Raw genomic sequence first — 17,681 nt, forward strand, 5'->3', positions numbered from 1 at the left:
CGCTCTCTATATCCCCCCCCCGCTCTCTATATCCCCCCCCCGCTCTCTATATCCCCCCCCCGCTCTCTATATCCCCCCCCCGCTCTCTATATCCCCCCCCCGCTCTCTATATCCCCCCCCCGCTCTCTATATCCCCCCCCCGCTCTCTATATCCCCCCCCCGCTCTCTATATCCCCCCCCCGCTCTCTATATCCCCCCCCCGCTCTCTATATCCCCCCCCCGCTCTCTATATCCCCCCCCCGCTCTCTATATCCCCCCCCCGCTCTCTATATCCCCCCCCCGCTCTCTATATCCCCCCCCCGCTCTCTATATCCCCCCCCCGCTCTCTATATCCCCCCCCCGCTCTCTATATCCCCCCCCCGCTCTCTATATCCCCCCCCCGCTCTCTATATCCCCCCCCCGCTCTCCACATCCCCCCCCCGCTCTCTATATCCCCCCCCCGCTCTCTATATCCCCCCCCCGCTCTCTATATCCCCCCCCCGCTCTCTATATCCCCCCCCCGCTCTCTATATCCCCCCCCCGCTCTCTATATCCCCCCCCCGCTCTCTATATCCCCCCCGCTCTCTATATCCCCCCCCCCGCTCTCTATATCCCCCCCCCCGCTCTCTATATCCCCCCCCCGCTCTCTATATCCCCCCCCCGCTCTCTATATCCCCCCCCCGCTCTCTATATCCCCCCCCCGCTCTCTATATCCCCCCCCCGCTCTCTATATCCCCCCCCCGCTCTCTATATCCCCCCCCGCTCTCTATATCCCCCCCCGCTCTCTATATCCCCCCCCCGCTCTCTATATCCCCCCCCGCTCTCTATATCCCCCCCCCGCTCTCTATATCCCCCCCCCGCTCTCTATATCCCCCCCCCGCTCTCTATATCCCCCCCCCGCTCTCTATATCCCCCCCCCGCTCTCTATATCCCCCCCCCGCTCTCTATATCCCCCCCCCCGCTCTCTATATCCCCCCCCCGCTCTCTATATCCCCCCCCCCGCTCTCTATATCCCCCCCCCCGCTCTCTATATCCCCCCCCCCGCTCTCTATATCCCCCCCCCCCGCTCTCTATATCCCCCCCCCCGCTCTCTATATCCCCCCCCCCGCTCTCTATATCCCCCCCCCCGCTCTCTATATCCCCCCCCCCGCTCTCTATATCCCCCCCCCCGCTCTCTATATCCCCCCCCCGCTCTCTATATCCCCCCCCCCGCTCTCTACCACCCCCCCACCCCCCACCCTCTACCCCCCAGCCCAAGACCCCAACTTAGGTTAACTTGGAGGAAAAGCCTGTGGAACAGTTATGCACTTGATCCACGCAGATTTGGTTTGTATCAGCAGAGAGCATTTGAAGCTGATTAGATTAGATTCTCTACAGTGTGGAAACAGGCCCTTCAGCCCAACCAATCCATACCACTCCTCCCAAGAGTAACCCACCCAGACCCATTTCCCTCTGACTGATGCATCTAACACTGCGGGCCATTTAGCACGGCCGATTCACCTGACCTGCGCATCCTTGGACTGTGGGAGGAAATCGGAGCACCCAGAGGAAACACATGCGGAGATGGGACCCTGGTCCAGTGAGGCAGCGGTGCTAACCACTGAGCCACCATGCCGCCCGATGATATTAATGGATACTACAACAACCATTCTTCTCTCTTTATCTCCCTCTTCCCCCCCCCCCCCCCCCCCCCCAAAAAGAATGATTGCAATTAACACGGCTTATGTAAGTTTACTCCTCATTCAAGCTCGAAGCAGGAATCCTGCCTGATGCTTTCCGTTCAGTGTTTCTCCTTGGATCAGCTTGTACTTTGTGCAGTCTGTGGTTCCAACGTTTGCTATACTTTTGAAAAGCACAGTTTGGTTTCTTTTGTGACGTAGTGGCAGTGAATTAAAATAGGGAGATTACATGAGGGAACTGCAACAATTAAGTTATTTTTCATTGAGCAATTTGCCCATTATCGACTGTCATTTGTCACTCTTGATATTGCAAGCTGAATAATTGCATGAAATCTTGGTGCGCATTTTGGAAACATTTGCTGCCCAATGTATAAATAACATTTTTATTGTCTCCTCAGTTGATTGCAGTCGACTACAGTTGGAGATAACTGTGTGTGGCATTCTGTTTTCATTTAAGCGAATGTCTTGTGCTTTCGGTGACAGTAATGTGATACTGGCAGATATTGCCTTTGCTTCTCTGCTGAAACTGACAGTAACTTCTGGAGTCCATACGTGCACACTTTATAGTTAAATATGGCAATCCAGAGGTTATTGTCAATCAAGCTACATCTCCCCAGAACATGAGCTCCTCCAGCAGTGTAGTCTAACAGAAATCACTGAACTGACGAGTGCTGACACTTGTTAATTGTTAGTGTAGTATAAAAATCCTTGAAAGAATTGCACTCGCTCACTTTATTAGTACTTAATCTTCTTCTCATGAGTTAATAATGATTGTGAGCCACCACACACTGTCATTGGCTTTGAAGGAGTCATTGTATTTGAATGTAAATTTCTCCATAATGAGAAGTTCAACATTTCCCACTTTCTCTTTGTTTAAAATTCTATCATTCGCCTTTATCTCATTTCTCCCAATCCATGTTTTGCCGTCTGTAAAGTTAGCTGAAAATGTGTTGCTGGAAAAGCGCTGCAGGTCAGGCAGCATCCAAGGAGCAGGAGAATCGACGTTTCAGGCATGAGCCCTTCTTCTCCTGCTCCTTGGATGCTGCCTGACCTGCTGCACTTTTCCAGCAACACATTTTCAGCTCTGATCTCCAGCATCTGCAGTCCTCACTTTCTCCCATCTGTAAAGCTAGGAAATTGAAAGTCGAGGGATGCAAATATTTTTACTTCCTGGTATGTTGTCTGTGAGAGTGCTTCATTGTGATTGGTTATTTACCCCGCTTGCTGACATCACTGCTGCTGTATGGCTGGAGATTTCCTTGACCTGGCACCAGAAACAAATTGACCTGGAGTATGAAAGTCTACATAACAGAGATAGTTAGATCTTTGTGGGAAACTTTGAGTGCAAGATCCTGACCATTGAACCTCAAAATCACTTGGGCTTTCTGATTTTGAATATTTTATCACGAGCAGGAGGACATGAATCTATCTGCTAGCTGCATCTGTTCCATCAGCCCCTTGGTCCAGGTTTTGTAATCTCCTTCTGAAAATTCTGTACCTCCCTTACATTCTTTTCAAACTGCTTAAAATTCACTTTTCTGAAAGCCTTTCAGCATTCTTCATCGAAATCTAATTTGCATGTTAAAGGAGCTCTGCATGTGAATTACTAATTGGTAGAATAAAGTTTCAAGGGTTCCAATTGTCCACAGGCTTCAAAGGCTAGAGCAACTTAGCCTTTTACCCATCAGCCATATAGGCACGTAAGATGGGGCCTCAGATCCCATGTTTCATACTTCAATCCTTATCTCCTTTACAGTTCTATTTTAATGTTGCTGATGCTAATAGCTCTTTTCATCCTCATGCAAGATTTACCCGCTCAAAGGCAGCAGTGTTTTTCTTTCACCGCGTGCCATTAAAACGATTATCTAGCATTTGTGTACTGTTTTTACTCTGGCAAAACTTTTTTTAGGCACTTTGTTGGAGCATCAGGAGGAGTGGGACTGATCCTGTGTGGTTCTGTTCTTAACCATCTAGTTGCAGCCAGTGACTCTCCTGTAATGGCTTTGAACTTGCAGAAGTTGCAATGATGGGAAATAGATGGTGACATCTTGCAAAATGTCCAGATTACAGAGGAAGTAGTGCTGGATGTCTTGAAACGGTTAAAGGTGGATAAATCCCCAGGACCTGATCAGATGTACCCGAGAATTCTGTAGGAAGCTAGAGAAGTGATTGCTGGGCCTCTTGCTGAGATATTTGTATCATCGATAGTCACAGGTGAGGTGCCGGAAGACTGGAGGTTGGCTAACGTGGTGCCACTGTTTAAGAAGGGCGGTAAAGACAAGCCAGGGAACTATAGACCAGTGAGCCTGACGTCGGTGGTGGGCAAGTTGTTGGAGGGAATCCTGAGGGACAGGATATACATGTATTTGGAAAGGTAAGGAGTGATTGGGGAAATGCGTGGGAAATCATGTCTCACAAACTTGACTGAGTTTTTTTGAAGAAGTGACAAAGAAGATTGAGGGCAGAGCAGTAGATGTGATCTACATGGACTTCAGTAAGGCGTTCGATAAGGTTCCTCATTGGAGACTGATTAGCCAGGTTAGATCTCATGAAATTCAGGGAGAACTAGCCATTTGGATACAGAACTGGCTCGAAGAGAGTGGTGGTGGAGGGTTGTTTTTCAGACTGGAGGCCTGTGACCAGTGGAATGCCACAAGGATCGGTGCTGGGCCTTCTGCTTTTTGTCATTTACATAAATGATTTGGATGCGAGCATAAGAGGTACAGTTAGTAAGTTTGCAGATGACACCAAAATTGGAGGTGTAGTGGACAGTGACGAGGGTTACTTCCGATTACAACAGGATCTGGACCAGATGGGCCAATGGGCTGAGAAGTGGTTGATGGAGTTTAATTCAGATAAATGCGAGGTGCTGCATTTTGGGAAAGTACATCTTAGCAGGACTTATCCACTTAATGATAAGGTCCTAGGGAGTGTTGCTGAACCAAGGGACCTTGGAGTGCAGGTTCATAGCTCCTTGAAAGTGGAGTCGCAGGTAGATAGGATAGTGAAGAAGGCATTTGGTATGCTTTCCTTTATTGGCCAGAGTATTGAGTACAGGAGTTGGGAGGTCATGTTGTGGCTGTACAGGACATTGGTCAGGCCACTGTTGGAATATTGTGTGCAATTCTGGTCTCCTTCCTATTGGAAAGATGTTGTGAAACTTGAAAGGGTTCAGAAAAGACTTACAAGGATGTTGCCAGGGTTGGAGGATTTGAGCTACAGGGAGAGGCTGAACAGGCTGGGGCTGTTTTCCCTGGAGTGTCAGAGGCTGAGGGGTGACCTTTATAGAGGTTTACAAAATTGAGGGGCTTGGATCGGATAAATAGACAAAGTCTTTTCCTGGGCTCGGAGTCCAGAACTAGAGGGCATAGGTTTAGGGTGAGAGGGGAAAGATATAAAAGAGACCTAAGGGGCAACATTTTCATGCAGAGGGTGGTACGTGTATTGAGTGAGCTGCCAGAGGATGTGGTGGAGGCTGGTACAATTGCAACATTTAAGAGGCACTTGGATGGGTATATGAATAGGAAGGGTTTGGAGGGATATGGGCCGGGTGCTGGCCGGTGGGACGAGATTGGGTTGGGCTATTTCTGGTCGGCATGGACGGGTTGGGCCGAAGGGTCTGTTTCCATGCTGTACATCTCTATGACTCTGATTGAATATGGATGTGTTCAATAGACTTGTATTGAGGAGGAGGTGGACTTGGACTTGAACCTGGGCCTTTTGGTCCAGAGGTAGGGCACCACCACGAGAACCCCATATATTCAAGATGGAAATGAATGGAATGTTGGGAAGTAAGGGAATTGAGGGATGTGAGGTACAGCAAAACTAAAGAAGCTCGAAGTTGAGTTATTGTGTTTACTACTTTTTTTTAAATTGTTATGACAGATACCTCTAGGCCATTTGTTTGAAGCTCCATATTTGGTACCAATCAATGATTTGATTTTAAGCACAATGAGAATTAATATTACACAATATTTACAGAGATCATTTGAGAGTTGCATTCATCTAGTGGCATTGGCGAAACCTTCGCCCAATCTGCTCGTATATACTTGTCTCCTTGTTGATGTACCCCTTTTCTTTTCTCACACTCAGAATGATTGCAGAAATTTTGTAGCCCAAAAGCTAAAACTCTGAGGGAGAAAATTCTATTCATCAGTATGGCAAGCTTTGAAATAAAACAAAATGTTGGAAACACTGAGCAGGTCTGGCAGCTTTTGTGGGGCTAGAAACAGAGAAACATTTTTAGGTTATTGACCATAGAGTAGTGGGGTTGGAGTGGTGACATGTCTCATCTGCTTTTAACCTTAACGCAAACTTATTCTGTTTTCACAGTTAATGACTCAATACATGCATCTTGAAAACAGGATCAAGTTTATCTAAACACCACTCTTTTCCAATTTGTAGACCAGCAATCTAAATTTGAAAGGGCAATCTTGCAGAGCTTTGTACTGAATAACAAAAGGGCATTTTTTAAAATTGGATTCTAATGAATAACAAGTTCTGAGCACTTTCCCCTTTCAGAATAGCAGACGGTGACCAGTGGGGTACCGCAGCATTTTACAATTATATGTTAATGATATAGAAGATGGTACTAATAGTGACATTAGCAAATTTGCTGATGATACAAAGCTGGGTGGCAGGGTGAAATGTAAGGAGGATGTTAGGAGATTACAGGGTGACCTGGATAGGTTAGGTGAGTGGTCAGATGTATGGCAGATGCAGTTTAATGTGGATAAATATGTGGTTATCCACTTTGGTGGCAAGAACAGGAAGGCAGATTACTACCTCAATGGAATTAATTTAGGTAAAGGGGCAGTACAAAGAGATCTGGGTGTTCTTGTACACCAGTCAATGAAGGCAAATATGCAAGTACAGCAGGTAGTGAAGAACGCTAACAGCATGCTGGCCTTCATAATGAGGAATTGAGTATAGGAGCAAAGAGGTTCTTCTGCAGCTGTACAGGGCCCTGGTGAGACCACACCTGGAGTATTGTGTGCAGTTCTGGTCTCCAAATTTGAACAAAGACATTCTAGTTATTGAGGGAGTGCAGCGTAGGTTCACGAGGTCAATTCCTGGAATGGCGGGACTATCTTATGTTGAAAGATTGGAGCGACTGGGCTTGTATACCCTTGAATTTAGAAGACTGAGAGGGGATCTGATTGAGACATATAAGATTATTAAAGGATTGGACACTCTGGAGGCAGGAAACATGTTTCTGCTGATGGGTGAGTCCTGAACCAGAGGACACAGCTTAAAAATAACAGGTAGGCCACTTAGAACAAAGATGAGGAGAAACTTCTTCACCCAGAGAGTGGTGGCTGTGTGGAATGCTCTGCCCCAGAGGGCAGTGGAGGCCCAGTCTCTGGATTCGTTTAAGAAAGAGTTGGATAGAGCTCTCAAGGATAGTGGAATCAAGGGTTATGGAGATAAGGCAGGAACAGGATACTGATTAAAGATGATCAGCCATGATCATATTGAATGGCGGTGCAGGCTTGAAGGGCAGAATGGCCTAATCCTGCACCTATTGTCTACTGTCTTCCCCAGATACCTCAAAAGACCAGATTATCTTTGTAAATAATTTCTGGTCTCACTCTGTTCTATTTTCTCTCCAGCAATGACATAAGTTTTGCAGTTAGAAAGAATATTTAATCTTAGATCTTCCTAGGAAGTGGATTCTACAGAATAGATTTAGCTTAGGGATGTTTAATTGTCTAATCCCTCTAAATAGACTCATACACTTATAGGTATTTTCTAATCAACCTGCTCAGAGTGGTGTTACATGCCAATGAAGTAGATTATACTTGATTTTGGGCCTCCTTGTTCAGAGGTCAGGATGCTACCATGGTGCCACAACCTGTTCAGATACTTCTGCAGGGCAGATAGGACTTGAACACAGATTTTCCTGACCCAGGAGTAGATTCAGTACCACTGTGCTCCAAGAGTCCTCCTCATAAACTTTACATTCTTACACAGCTGGACCTGACCCCTGTCTCTCTTGACCATGCGGCTAGCTTTCTGTTATCAACCTGTTGCTATGACATTCATTTCGAGTCCCAGAGGTATACAGCATGGAAATAGGCCCTTCGGCCCAACTCATCCATGCCGACCAGGTTTCCAAAACTCCCATTTGCTCCTTATCCCTCTGAACCTTGCCTACTTATTGAAATGTCTTTTAAATGTTGTAATTGTACCCACCTCTACCACTTCCTCTGGCAGCTTATTCCATAAATACACCACCCTCTGTGTGAAAGAGTTACCCCTTAGGTCCTTTTTAAATGTTTGCTGTGTCACCTCATGCCGTCTAGCTTTGGACCCCCCCTACCCTGGAGAAAAGACCTAATCTATTTACTCTATTCATGCCCCTCAAGATTTTTTAAACATTTATAAAGTTACCCCTCAGCTTAAACTCCGGGGAAAAAAATGTCTGAGCTTCTCCTTTATATATCAAATCTTCCAGTTTCAGTCACATCCACGTAAATCTGTTTTGCACTTTTTCCAGTTTAATAACAGCAGGTGTAATTTTCTTCAGTTCATCTTTGGTAACGTTGAAATCATTGTCCCAATAGTCAATTTGGAGAATGAAAATACTGTAAAGCACAACGTATCTCAATTGTATGGGGCACAGTAGAAAAGGTCTTCCCTGTCCATCGTTTCTCCTATATATTGCTGAAAGTAAGCATGCAGGTGAAGAACTGAATTTGTTTTTCTTTTATTATGAGAGAATTCGAGTACAGGAGCAGGGCTGCCCTGCTGCAATTGTGCAGCAATTTTGTGTGTAATCCTGGTCTCCTTATCGGAAGATGGATGTTCTGGCTCCGGAGGGAATGTGACAGAGAGGTTACCAGAGTGTTTTCTGGGATGGCATTTGAAGAGAGACTGGGTCAGTTAGGACTATATTCACTGGAGTTTAGAAGATGATGGGGCATCCCACGAAAACTCTCGAGTTTCAAACAGGACGAGACTGGATGAATGTTCCTACTCTTAAGACGACAAGGTAGGCCATTTCTGACTGAGATGAGAGATTTCTTCACCGAGCATGGTGAAGCTGTGGAATTCTCTGCAGGAAGTGACTAAGGCCAAAGCATTGAATGTTTTCAAGAAGAAGTTGAATATGTTTCATGGGGCTAAAGGAATCAAGGGGTATTAGGAAGAAACGGGAACAGGGGAGTGAGTTGGATGATATATCATGATCATATGAAGTAGTGGAGCAGGGTTGAAGGGCTGAATGGCCTACTCCTTGGTCTAGTCTTTTTCCTATGCTTACATCTCAGAGCTTACTCTCCTCTTGCTGGAGTACTCGAGACTAGGTGTACTTGGAAAGTGGAACTCAAAAACTTTGTTAAACAATCTTTTTTGCTCTTCAATAAATACAATTACAGAAAGCACAGTATAACCTGAAACCCATGAGAAGAGAAGAGTTTGCCATTTAACACTCCTCCTGGGGCCTTCTGAGTCTAGTGTGCTATTTCTGGCTGGGATTGCAAAGTGTTAGGAATTTGCAGCAGCGAATGTGTGTGTGAGATCCGTCACCGAGGTTGTTGTTCTGCTGGGCTCCAGTGATACCAGTGCCCAGATTGCAATCTGATGATTAGTGCCACGTAACCACCACACCCTGCCAAGCCCACTCTCTTGCATGCACGTGTACAAATGTGAATAAAGTCACACGGACGACATATATTTCTTAGTAAAAGCGTTTGCAGGTGTTTATCCAGGTAAAGTTTAAAATTAAATTGTAGGGTGGTTCAGTGGTTAGTAGTGCTGCCTTTCAGTGCCAGGGACTTGGGTTTGATTCCCTCCTCAGCAGCTATGTGAAGTTTGTACATTCTTCTCACGTCTGTGTGCGTTTCCTCCGGTTTCTTCCCATAGTCCAAAAATGTGCATGTTCGGTGGGTTTACAAGACCATAAGATGTAGGAGCGGAAGTAAGGCCATTCAGCCCATTGACTCTACTCCGCCACTTAATCTTGGCTGATGGGCATTTCAACTCCACTTACCCACATTCTCCCTGCAGCCCTTAATTTCTTGCAAGATCAAGAACTTATCAATCTCTGGCTGAAGAAATGTTGTCTCATTTCCATTTTAAATTGACCCCACCCCCCACCCCTTATTTTAAGGCTGTACCTGGTATCCCCACCTAATGTAAATAATTCCAGCGTCCACCCTTTCTAAGCTATGATTTATCTTGAAAGTTTCTATTAGATCCCCCTTTCAACCTTCTAAACTCTAATGAATACAATTCCAGGATCCTCAGCCTTTCATCGTATGTTAAGCCTACCATTCCAGGGATCATTTGTGTGAATCTCTGCTGGACACACTGCAGTGCCAGTATGTCCTTCCTGAGGTATGGGGCCCAGAACTGGACACAGTATTCTCAATGGAACCTAACTAGACCTTTATAAAGTCTCAGCACATTGCTGCTTTTATATTCCAACCCTCTTGAGATAAATGACAACATTATATTTGCTTTCTTAACCATGGACTCAACCTGCAAGTCAACCTTTAGACAATCCTGGTCTAGGATCCCTTTGTACTTTGGCTTTATGAATTTTCTCACCTTTTAGAAAATACTCCATGCCTGTATTCTTTTTTCCAAAGTGCAAGACCTCGCACTTGCTCATGTTGAATTTCATCAGCCATTTCCGGGACCACTCTCCTAAACTGTCGAAATGTTTCTGCAGCCTCCCCACCTCCTCAGAAATACCTGCCTGTCTGCCTAACTTCGTATCATCGGTGAACTTCACCAGAATGCCCCCAGTCCTTTCATCCAGATCATTAATATATAACGTGTACAACTGCGCTCCCAACACTGAACCCTGTGGGACACTGCTTGTCACCGGCTGCCGTTCCGAAAAAGAACCTTTTTATCCCAACACTCTGCCTTCTGTCAGACAGCCAATCCTCAATCCATACCAGTAGCTCACCTCAAACACCATGGGCACTCACCTTACTGAGCAATCTCCCGTGAGGCACCTTATCAAAGGCCTTTTGGAAATCTAGATAGTTAACACCCATTGGGTTTCCCTGGTCTAACCTTTTTGTTACTTCAAATAATTATAACAGGTTTGTTAGGCATGACCTCCCCTTACTAAGTCCATGTTGATTTGTTCTAATCCGACCCTGCACTTCCAAGGATTTAGAAATTGGGTTGGCTGTGCTAAATTGCCCATTGTGTCTCGGGATGTGCGGGCTAGGTGGGTTAACCATAGGGAATGCAGGGTTACAGGGATAGGGTAGGGGGATGGGTCTGGGTGGGATGCTCTTTGGAGGAGTAGGTCTGGACACGGTGGCTTTCTTGCACACTGTAGGGATTCTGTGATTGAATCACATGCAGTAATGTTGTGATAGTGAACAAAAGCATGCTCAATGTGATTACTTTTAAAACCCATTTTGAAGGAGGAGAGAACAAGGTATATGAGGGAACTACAGAGCTTCAGCTGTTTGCGCAGTCTCCAACTGAGGGTACAGCAAACATCCAGAATGTATAAAAAAAAACCCCATAATTTAGATGACTGCATTAATCTTAAAGGTTGTGGTGTTGGATGTCATTTCAGAGTGTTTTGGGCTAAGATTTAGATAGACATGAATGCAAGGGTGCAAACCTTAAATTTGAGGAGTCAGACCAAACACCGGTGTAGGGGATGATGTGTTTGGATACTGGCGGGAGAATTTTGAATGAGCCAACCGGCAAATGTTGGCATAGCTTAATTTTCCCAAAGAAAATTGGATACAGACAACACACAAGGAGAAAGCAAGTCTCTTTCCAGTTATATATATTACCAGTAGGCCAAGTTCTTGCAAGGACTTTGTGTATCTTTCCTCAAAGCAAAGAGGTTATTTAATTGGTGTAAAACTATTGCCACAATTTTCAACTCACGAGATGCAGTTCTGTGGTGTAAATGCTGCTCACTGGCTGACAGCAAGCCTTCAATGTTTCACTTAAAATCTGCTTGAAATAGCCATCACTAGATAATTGATAAATTAATGGTGAATGAACAGTTGCCAATATATTTGTGGATTATTGCAGCACTGATTTGTTTTTGGATTGGAGAATTGTTGAAAGGACAGCATTTACCGTATTAGCTACTGTAATTTAATCTGAAACCATTAAGAGGCAATTGCGTGGTGTGGACTGAACCTTCACCAAAGGATGTTAGTTGGATTTGTACAATAATCATGAGGGTTTGATGACTTTTCATGGGTGCTATCCAATAGATTTCCAACATAACTCATAAGCAAGTTGCTATGTTGGGATTTGTAATCTCAAGCTCTTGGTTGCTAGTCCTCCCTGAAAGTTTGCTTGCTGTGTATATAGTTAACCTCGATGCACCTCTCTTATCTTTCCAACAGTTGCCAATTGAAGACCTTTGCAGCCTGGCATCACGATCCATCACTGTTCCTCTTACAGCTGCAGTTCCTGAATCTACTGAGGATATTCTTCTCAAAGGCTTTATTGCCTTAGACATGGAAAATGAGAAAATTGAAACTGCTCAGCAGGTACCTACCCAATTGCCATGTACAGAATTGATGCACTTGTTATTAAGACATGAAAGAGTTAAACTTTGGATAATGGCCTTCTGTTGTTGTTGTCTCAACAAAATGATGAAGAAAGAGACTAAAACATGCACATTAACAGGATCATTTTAAACAGTAAGATATTGTGTAACAAGAGGTGTTCAGTGCTGTCAAATAGTTATGCACTCAGATTCATAGATACCTCCTGTTTCTCATTTACATGTGCTCAAATCTAAATATCGTTTTGTGTTTTTATTGCCTAGATTTTCTCTTTAATTGTAACAGGTTAACATCAGCATTAAGATAACAGAAAATATGAGCTTATAAGTATATAAATGGCCCATGAACTGAGTGGCTTGTTAGGCCCTTTGAGAGGTCAGGTAACAGTTAGCGAACCACATTGCTGTGGGTCTGGAGTCATGTGTAGGTCAGACCAGATAACAGTGGCAGATTGCCTTCCCCAAATGTTGAACCAGATGGGCTTTTACAATTGTTGGTAGTTCACCATTACTGAACCTAGCTTTAAGCTTCATACATAAATTGATCGAATTTAAATTCAACCATCCCATAATGTCCCCAAAACATTAATCTGTGGTTCAGTATTCCAGTGACATTGCCACTATGCCACCATTTTCCCACTGTTGGCTGTTGTTGATATGTTCTGATCATGCAAACAATTTCCTTAATGAGGAACTTTAAATTTAAAATGGCTGAGGTTAAGGAGAGAGACTGAATCCAGAGATTATTGTAATGTTCCAAGACAAGGGCTCCAATCCTTCCATATTAAATTGAAGAACATTTTGCTTGTCCCAGGCATTATGACCTATCAGACAGAAGTGGTAGTTAGGGAGATTGGATGTCGGCAGCATACATGTGCAAAGGGCTGAGGATGGACCATTGGGAATTCTAGAGGTAATGATGCAGAAATGGGAAATGAAGCCATTACTAAGTATTTTGTTTTTCTTTACCATGTCTGGATAGATCAGGTGCAGCAAGCCATTTGTGCTGCATGAGGTGCACTAGTCCAAGATGCCCCTTCCTTCCTGTTAACCCCAGTTGCTAGTCTCATAAAATTTTGTGGAACAAAAGAGATCCGTTTGTCCTACCAGGTGCTTGCTCTCTGATGGCATAGTTCACCTAGGTCCTTAATACATGCCCTCTTAAAGGAAGGGTGGTCAACCAAATGCTTTGTGGAAGATATTACAAATTATTAAAAGTTTGTTTGTCCTTTTTTTTTTAGTTCTACACCTGGTTTTCCAGGATACAGGCACAGATGGATCAAGACGAAGGAACAAAATACAGGTACGTATTCCCTCTTGTTTGCCAGTGGCTAGGGCCCCTGTTCCTGCAGTGGATTCCGGCTCTGACTTAGCATTGTTCACAGGATAATGAAGCGATTCCACTGCATTTTCCTGAAGTGGAATTTCCCTCTCTATTTCCTCCTGGTCTTCCATTGCCTTTTATCACCAAGGGTGGAACATGGACTTTTTTTTTTGGGTATACATTTATGATCAGTACCAGCTGCCAGTAGAGATGAGAGGTGAGTGGGTGACTCACTTTATACTTGTATCCTTCTCCCCCTTCACCTACTACCACCACAAGGGAAACTACTGGTCGCTGCTTAGTGCTGGGTCATTGTGGCCACTCTGAGTTTGAGAATTTACCAGTGCTGTGTTGTGGATCCTACACTGTATCCTCACCATCCTTACATCACAGACTGCCTGTCTACTTGACAATATGGATGGGGTTTTGGGTTTAAAAAAATTAAGATTTCAATAACTTGAATTAAATAATACAAGCATCATAGAAAAATTGAAATTTATCCAAAAATATCATTGCACAGCTAACTTGATTTGAATGACTGAATTGAAGGAAATAGACCATTCTGTGTACATATTGCAGAAGTTAGAAAAACATAAGACCTATTTGCTTCATGATTAAGTTCAAACAATGCAATGTTTTAACTGCCTTGTGTGAGGAACTGAAGTGAGCATGCCTTTAAAAACGTACTGGCTTAAATAAATGCTGTTGTAACAAATAATATGAACAGGTTGCCCTGGAAGTTGGATTGAAACTGTGTTCTTGCATTCTTGGATCTTAAATTAAGATTCTAGTCTCTCTCTCTGGTTAGACCTCTAAATGTAACTGGGCAATAAGTCTAGTTCCTGTTTCTCATGAGTGCATAAAGACAAAACTGCTTGTAATCTGCTCCCAAAAACCTTGGAATGGGCGTAAGGTGTGGGAAATGGAAACGTCAGACTGATGAGTTAGAGTTTGCAATGCTTATGTGATTTTGAGTTGAGGGGATGCATCACACCTGATGTGGAAGTACTTTCAGGGGAAATGGCTGTTTTTGATTCAGTGCTGGCATCCTTCATCCCGATCTCAAAATGTGTCCATATTGTCAAAGAGAAGTACAAGCTGTGTGACAAGATGAACTAAAGTACAGAATATTTGACTGCGAATAGGCTATCAAACTGTGACTTCATATTTCACACATTCACTTTCCTGTATTACCTGTTGGTTATTGCTGACTCGAGTGCACTTTAATCACGCTGAAGATTCTATATGTCAGTGAGTGTAACTTTCTTTTGCTCCTAGAGAAATGAGGGATTATCTATATGGCTTTCAGGAGCAATGTGATGCAATACTGAATGACGTCAACACAGCCTTGCTACACTTGGAGTCTTTGCAGAAGCAGTACCTTTTTGTGTCCACCAAGACAGGTACACTACATGAGGCTTGTGAGCAGCTCCTGCGGGAACAGGTAAGAAAGTTTTAGGGCACAGTAAAGGCTCTGCTACCTGACATGCTGCCCCCTTCCCCCAATTGTGCGCATGACAATCCTCTTTCCAGGTCTGCCCTGACCCTTTCCTAAGGTCATTTTTGATTTCCAGCACTCAGGACCTTGTTAGTCTCGGCAACTTGAGATATCTGCCTGTTAATAAGAATGCTGGTTTAAACCTGAAGGTCCATAATATGCACTTGATGTGGTCTGTGAAGTTCGATTGTTGCGGGATTGAGGGCTTTGTAGGTGTCAACTGGCTTTTTGTGTACTTCTAAATGTAAAGGAAGTTCTGTTGCTGAACTTAATCTTTATAAGGATGGTTTGATTTTTGCTGTAATACCTTTTTATTGTATTTTTCTCAACAGTCAGAGCTGGTCGATCTTGCTGAGAGCATTCAGCAGAAGCTTTCATATTTCAATGAATTAGAAAATATAAACGCAGTAAGTATTTTGCAGTCTATTCTATCGTGAAGCCTGTTCTCGGCCCCCTTGATGCTGCACTTATGAAAGCACCACCTGATGCACCAAATCTTGTGGTCTTTGGGTTTCCAGTTGGAGGAGCAGTTTACCAGTTAAAACAAAGCCGCCTAGTAATTCCACATAATCCTGAAACTTTTATGAGTGCTTAAATTGCCAACCCATGTCTCTCCTTGAATCTGTAATCTCAGGAGTTGACTCTTCAAGCATACTGAATGTTTTGACTGATCTCATGCTATAAGGCCCCAGTGGCATAGCTTCTGCAATACTGCACTGGATGAGACGTCAAAGTTGCAGTTTCAAATCTCACCATGTCAAGTGTTAGGATTACATTTTGTGCACTGCAAGTAGAAGAAATATGATTGAGTATTTCTGGTTTAGAAATATAGGAACAGTAGAGGGTCATTCAGCCTTTTTGATCTGCTAATAAGTTCATGGATGATCGAACACTTCAATGTCTTTTATTCACCCTAACTCCATAACCCTGTACTTTGTTAGTAATCAAAATCTATCAATCTCGACTGAAAACATTTTCAGAGCTTGAGCTTCCACACCCACTGTGGCAGAGAATTCCAAAGGTTCACACCCCTCTGAGTAAAAAGAATTCTTCCCATCTTAGACCTAAGTGCCACCTTCCTCTCACGTTATTTTTAAGTCGTGCCGCCCCCCCAGTTTTAGACTCTACAAACAGGGAATCAGCTTACTGCATCTACCCTGTCCATCTCAGTCTTCATTCTTTTGAACTGTAGAGAATGTAGGTCCAGGTTGGCCAGTCTCTCTTCCTAGGAAGATCCCGCGCTATCCCAGGTACATGTCTGATGAAACTTTGTTGCACTCCCTCTACAGCAATATTATCTTTCTTGAGGTAAGGGGAGACCAAAACTGCGCGGACTGTTCCAGCTGGAGTCTCACCAAGCTTGTGTATAATTGAAACAAGACTTCTGCGATACCCTCCTACGATAAAGGCTAACATCCCATTAGCCTTCCGACTAGCATGCTGTTTATGCATGTTAGCCTTCTGTAAGGAGACTTCGCTCCCTTTGTCTATCTACACTTCCTCACCTCTTACCTCAAAAATACTCTGCATATCTCTTTCTCCTACCAAAGTAGATAGCCCGAGGACTTTGAACATTGTTTCATCTTTTTCATTTCATAATACTATATTTAAAATAGCTTGTTGTCTAGTTGGCTCCTCAATGTTTTACTCAAATAAAATCCCTAACACACACCAGAGTCTCATGCTCTCCAGCTTTAGTGCAGTTATATATAATATGTAATTTATATGCAGATTGTAGTCACCCAATGATTAGTGCTGACCGTGCTACACCCAATAAATACCATGTCCCATGCTACCACTACAGTTTAATGGCCTTTAAATAACTCCAACCAGTGTCTGCTGCCCCTTGCTATAACTTAATTCCACACATTGCTCTTTCAATCTGAGATCTTCCCTCACCAAAGTACTGGTTCCATTCTTCATTATTAGGACAGATCCATTTCCTTTTCTGAGCTGTCCTTCCTAAATGCTGAATATTCAATTTCCAGTCTGCAGCCATGTTTCTTTGAAAGTAACTAAATGATATCCTGTGTCTCTGTTTGTGCCTCTAGGCCATCTAACCTACTGTGAATGCTTCATATATTCGAAGAGAGTGTCTTTAACTTTGTCTTCTTAACATCATTTAACATCATTCTGATTTGAAGTATACAAAAACAAATTTCTGGAGAAACACAGCAGGTCTGGCAGCATCTGTTGGGGGGGAAAAGGCACAGTTAACTTGTTGAGCCTGGGATCTCATCGCCAGAAGTATACCCTCTGGCCGGCTTTTTATTTCTCCTGTCTTCTAGACAGATTGTTGTGAATACATAACTGATACATCCATGTCCTGAGGGGAAACGATCTTTACTGTCCCTGCCATAAACCCCACCAACCTATACTGGTCTACATGTGACTCCAGTTGTACACTGTATGTTTTGTCTTAATACCCTCTGAGCCACTTGGGTAACACAGTAAATCCTGCTTTACCATGATGAGTCTACATCGCTAAAACAAATTCAACACTCTCTTAGACTTCTGGTTATAACCTCTTAGAGCCTTTACAACCAAAAGACTTTCATCTCTTTTTTTTCATGTATACTTTGCTTTGAAAAGGGTGATACCTGATAGAACCAGGACTTTGCATTGTCAGCCCCATGACTATGACAACATGTTCTCGAAGTCATTGTCAGGAATGTAATTGGAGATCTGCTA

At 43.8% G+C, this 17,681-nt stretch overlaps 1 protein-coding gene across 2 annotated transcripts in view; it reads left to right on the forward strand.

The window, feature by feature from the left end:
- The window catches only part of cog3 (component of oligomeric golgi complex 3), a 66,432-nt gene that overhangs the window by 3,476 nt on the left and 45,275 nt on the right, over window positions 1–17,681 (forward strand). For both annotated transcript variants that reach the window (XM_060833356.1, XM_060833357.1), the window contains exons 2-5: window positions 12,005–12,151; window positions 13,410–13,471; window positions 14,771–14,936; window positions 15,323–15,397. In XM_060833356.1, coding sequence (XP_060689339.1) covers window positions 12,005–12,151; window positions 13,410–13,471; window positions 14,771–14,936; window positions 15,323–15,397 — 450 coding nt within the window. The remainder of the gene's footprint in view (window positions 1–12,004; window positions 12,152–13,409; window positions 13,472–14,770; window positions 14,937–15,322; window positions 15,398–17,681) is intronic.

The sequence above is a fragment of the Hemiscyllium ocellatum genome, chromosome 12 (assembly GCF_020745735.1).
Source record: "Hemiscyllium ocellatum isolate sHemOce1 chromosome 12, sHemOce1.pat.X.cur, whole genome shotgun sequence".
Taxonomy (NCBI): Eukaryota; Metazoa; Chordata; class Chondrichthyes; order Orectolobiformes; family Hemiscylliidae; genus Hemiscyllium; species Hemiscyllium ocellatum.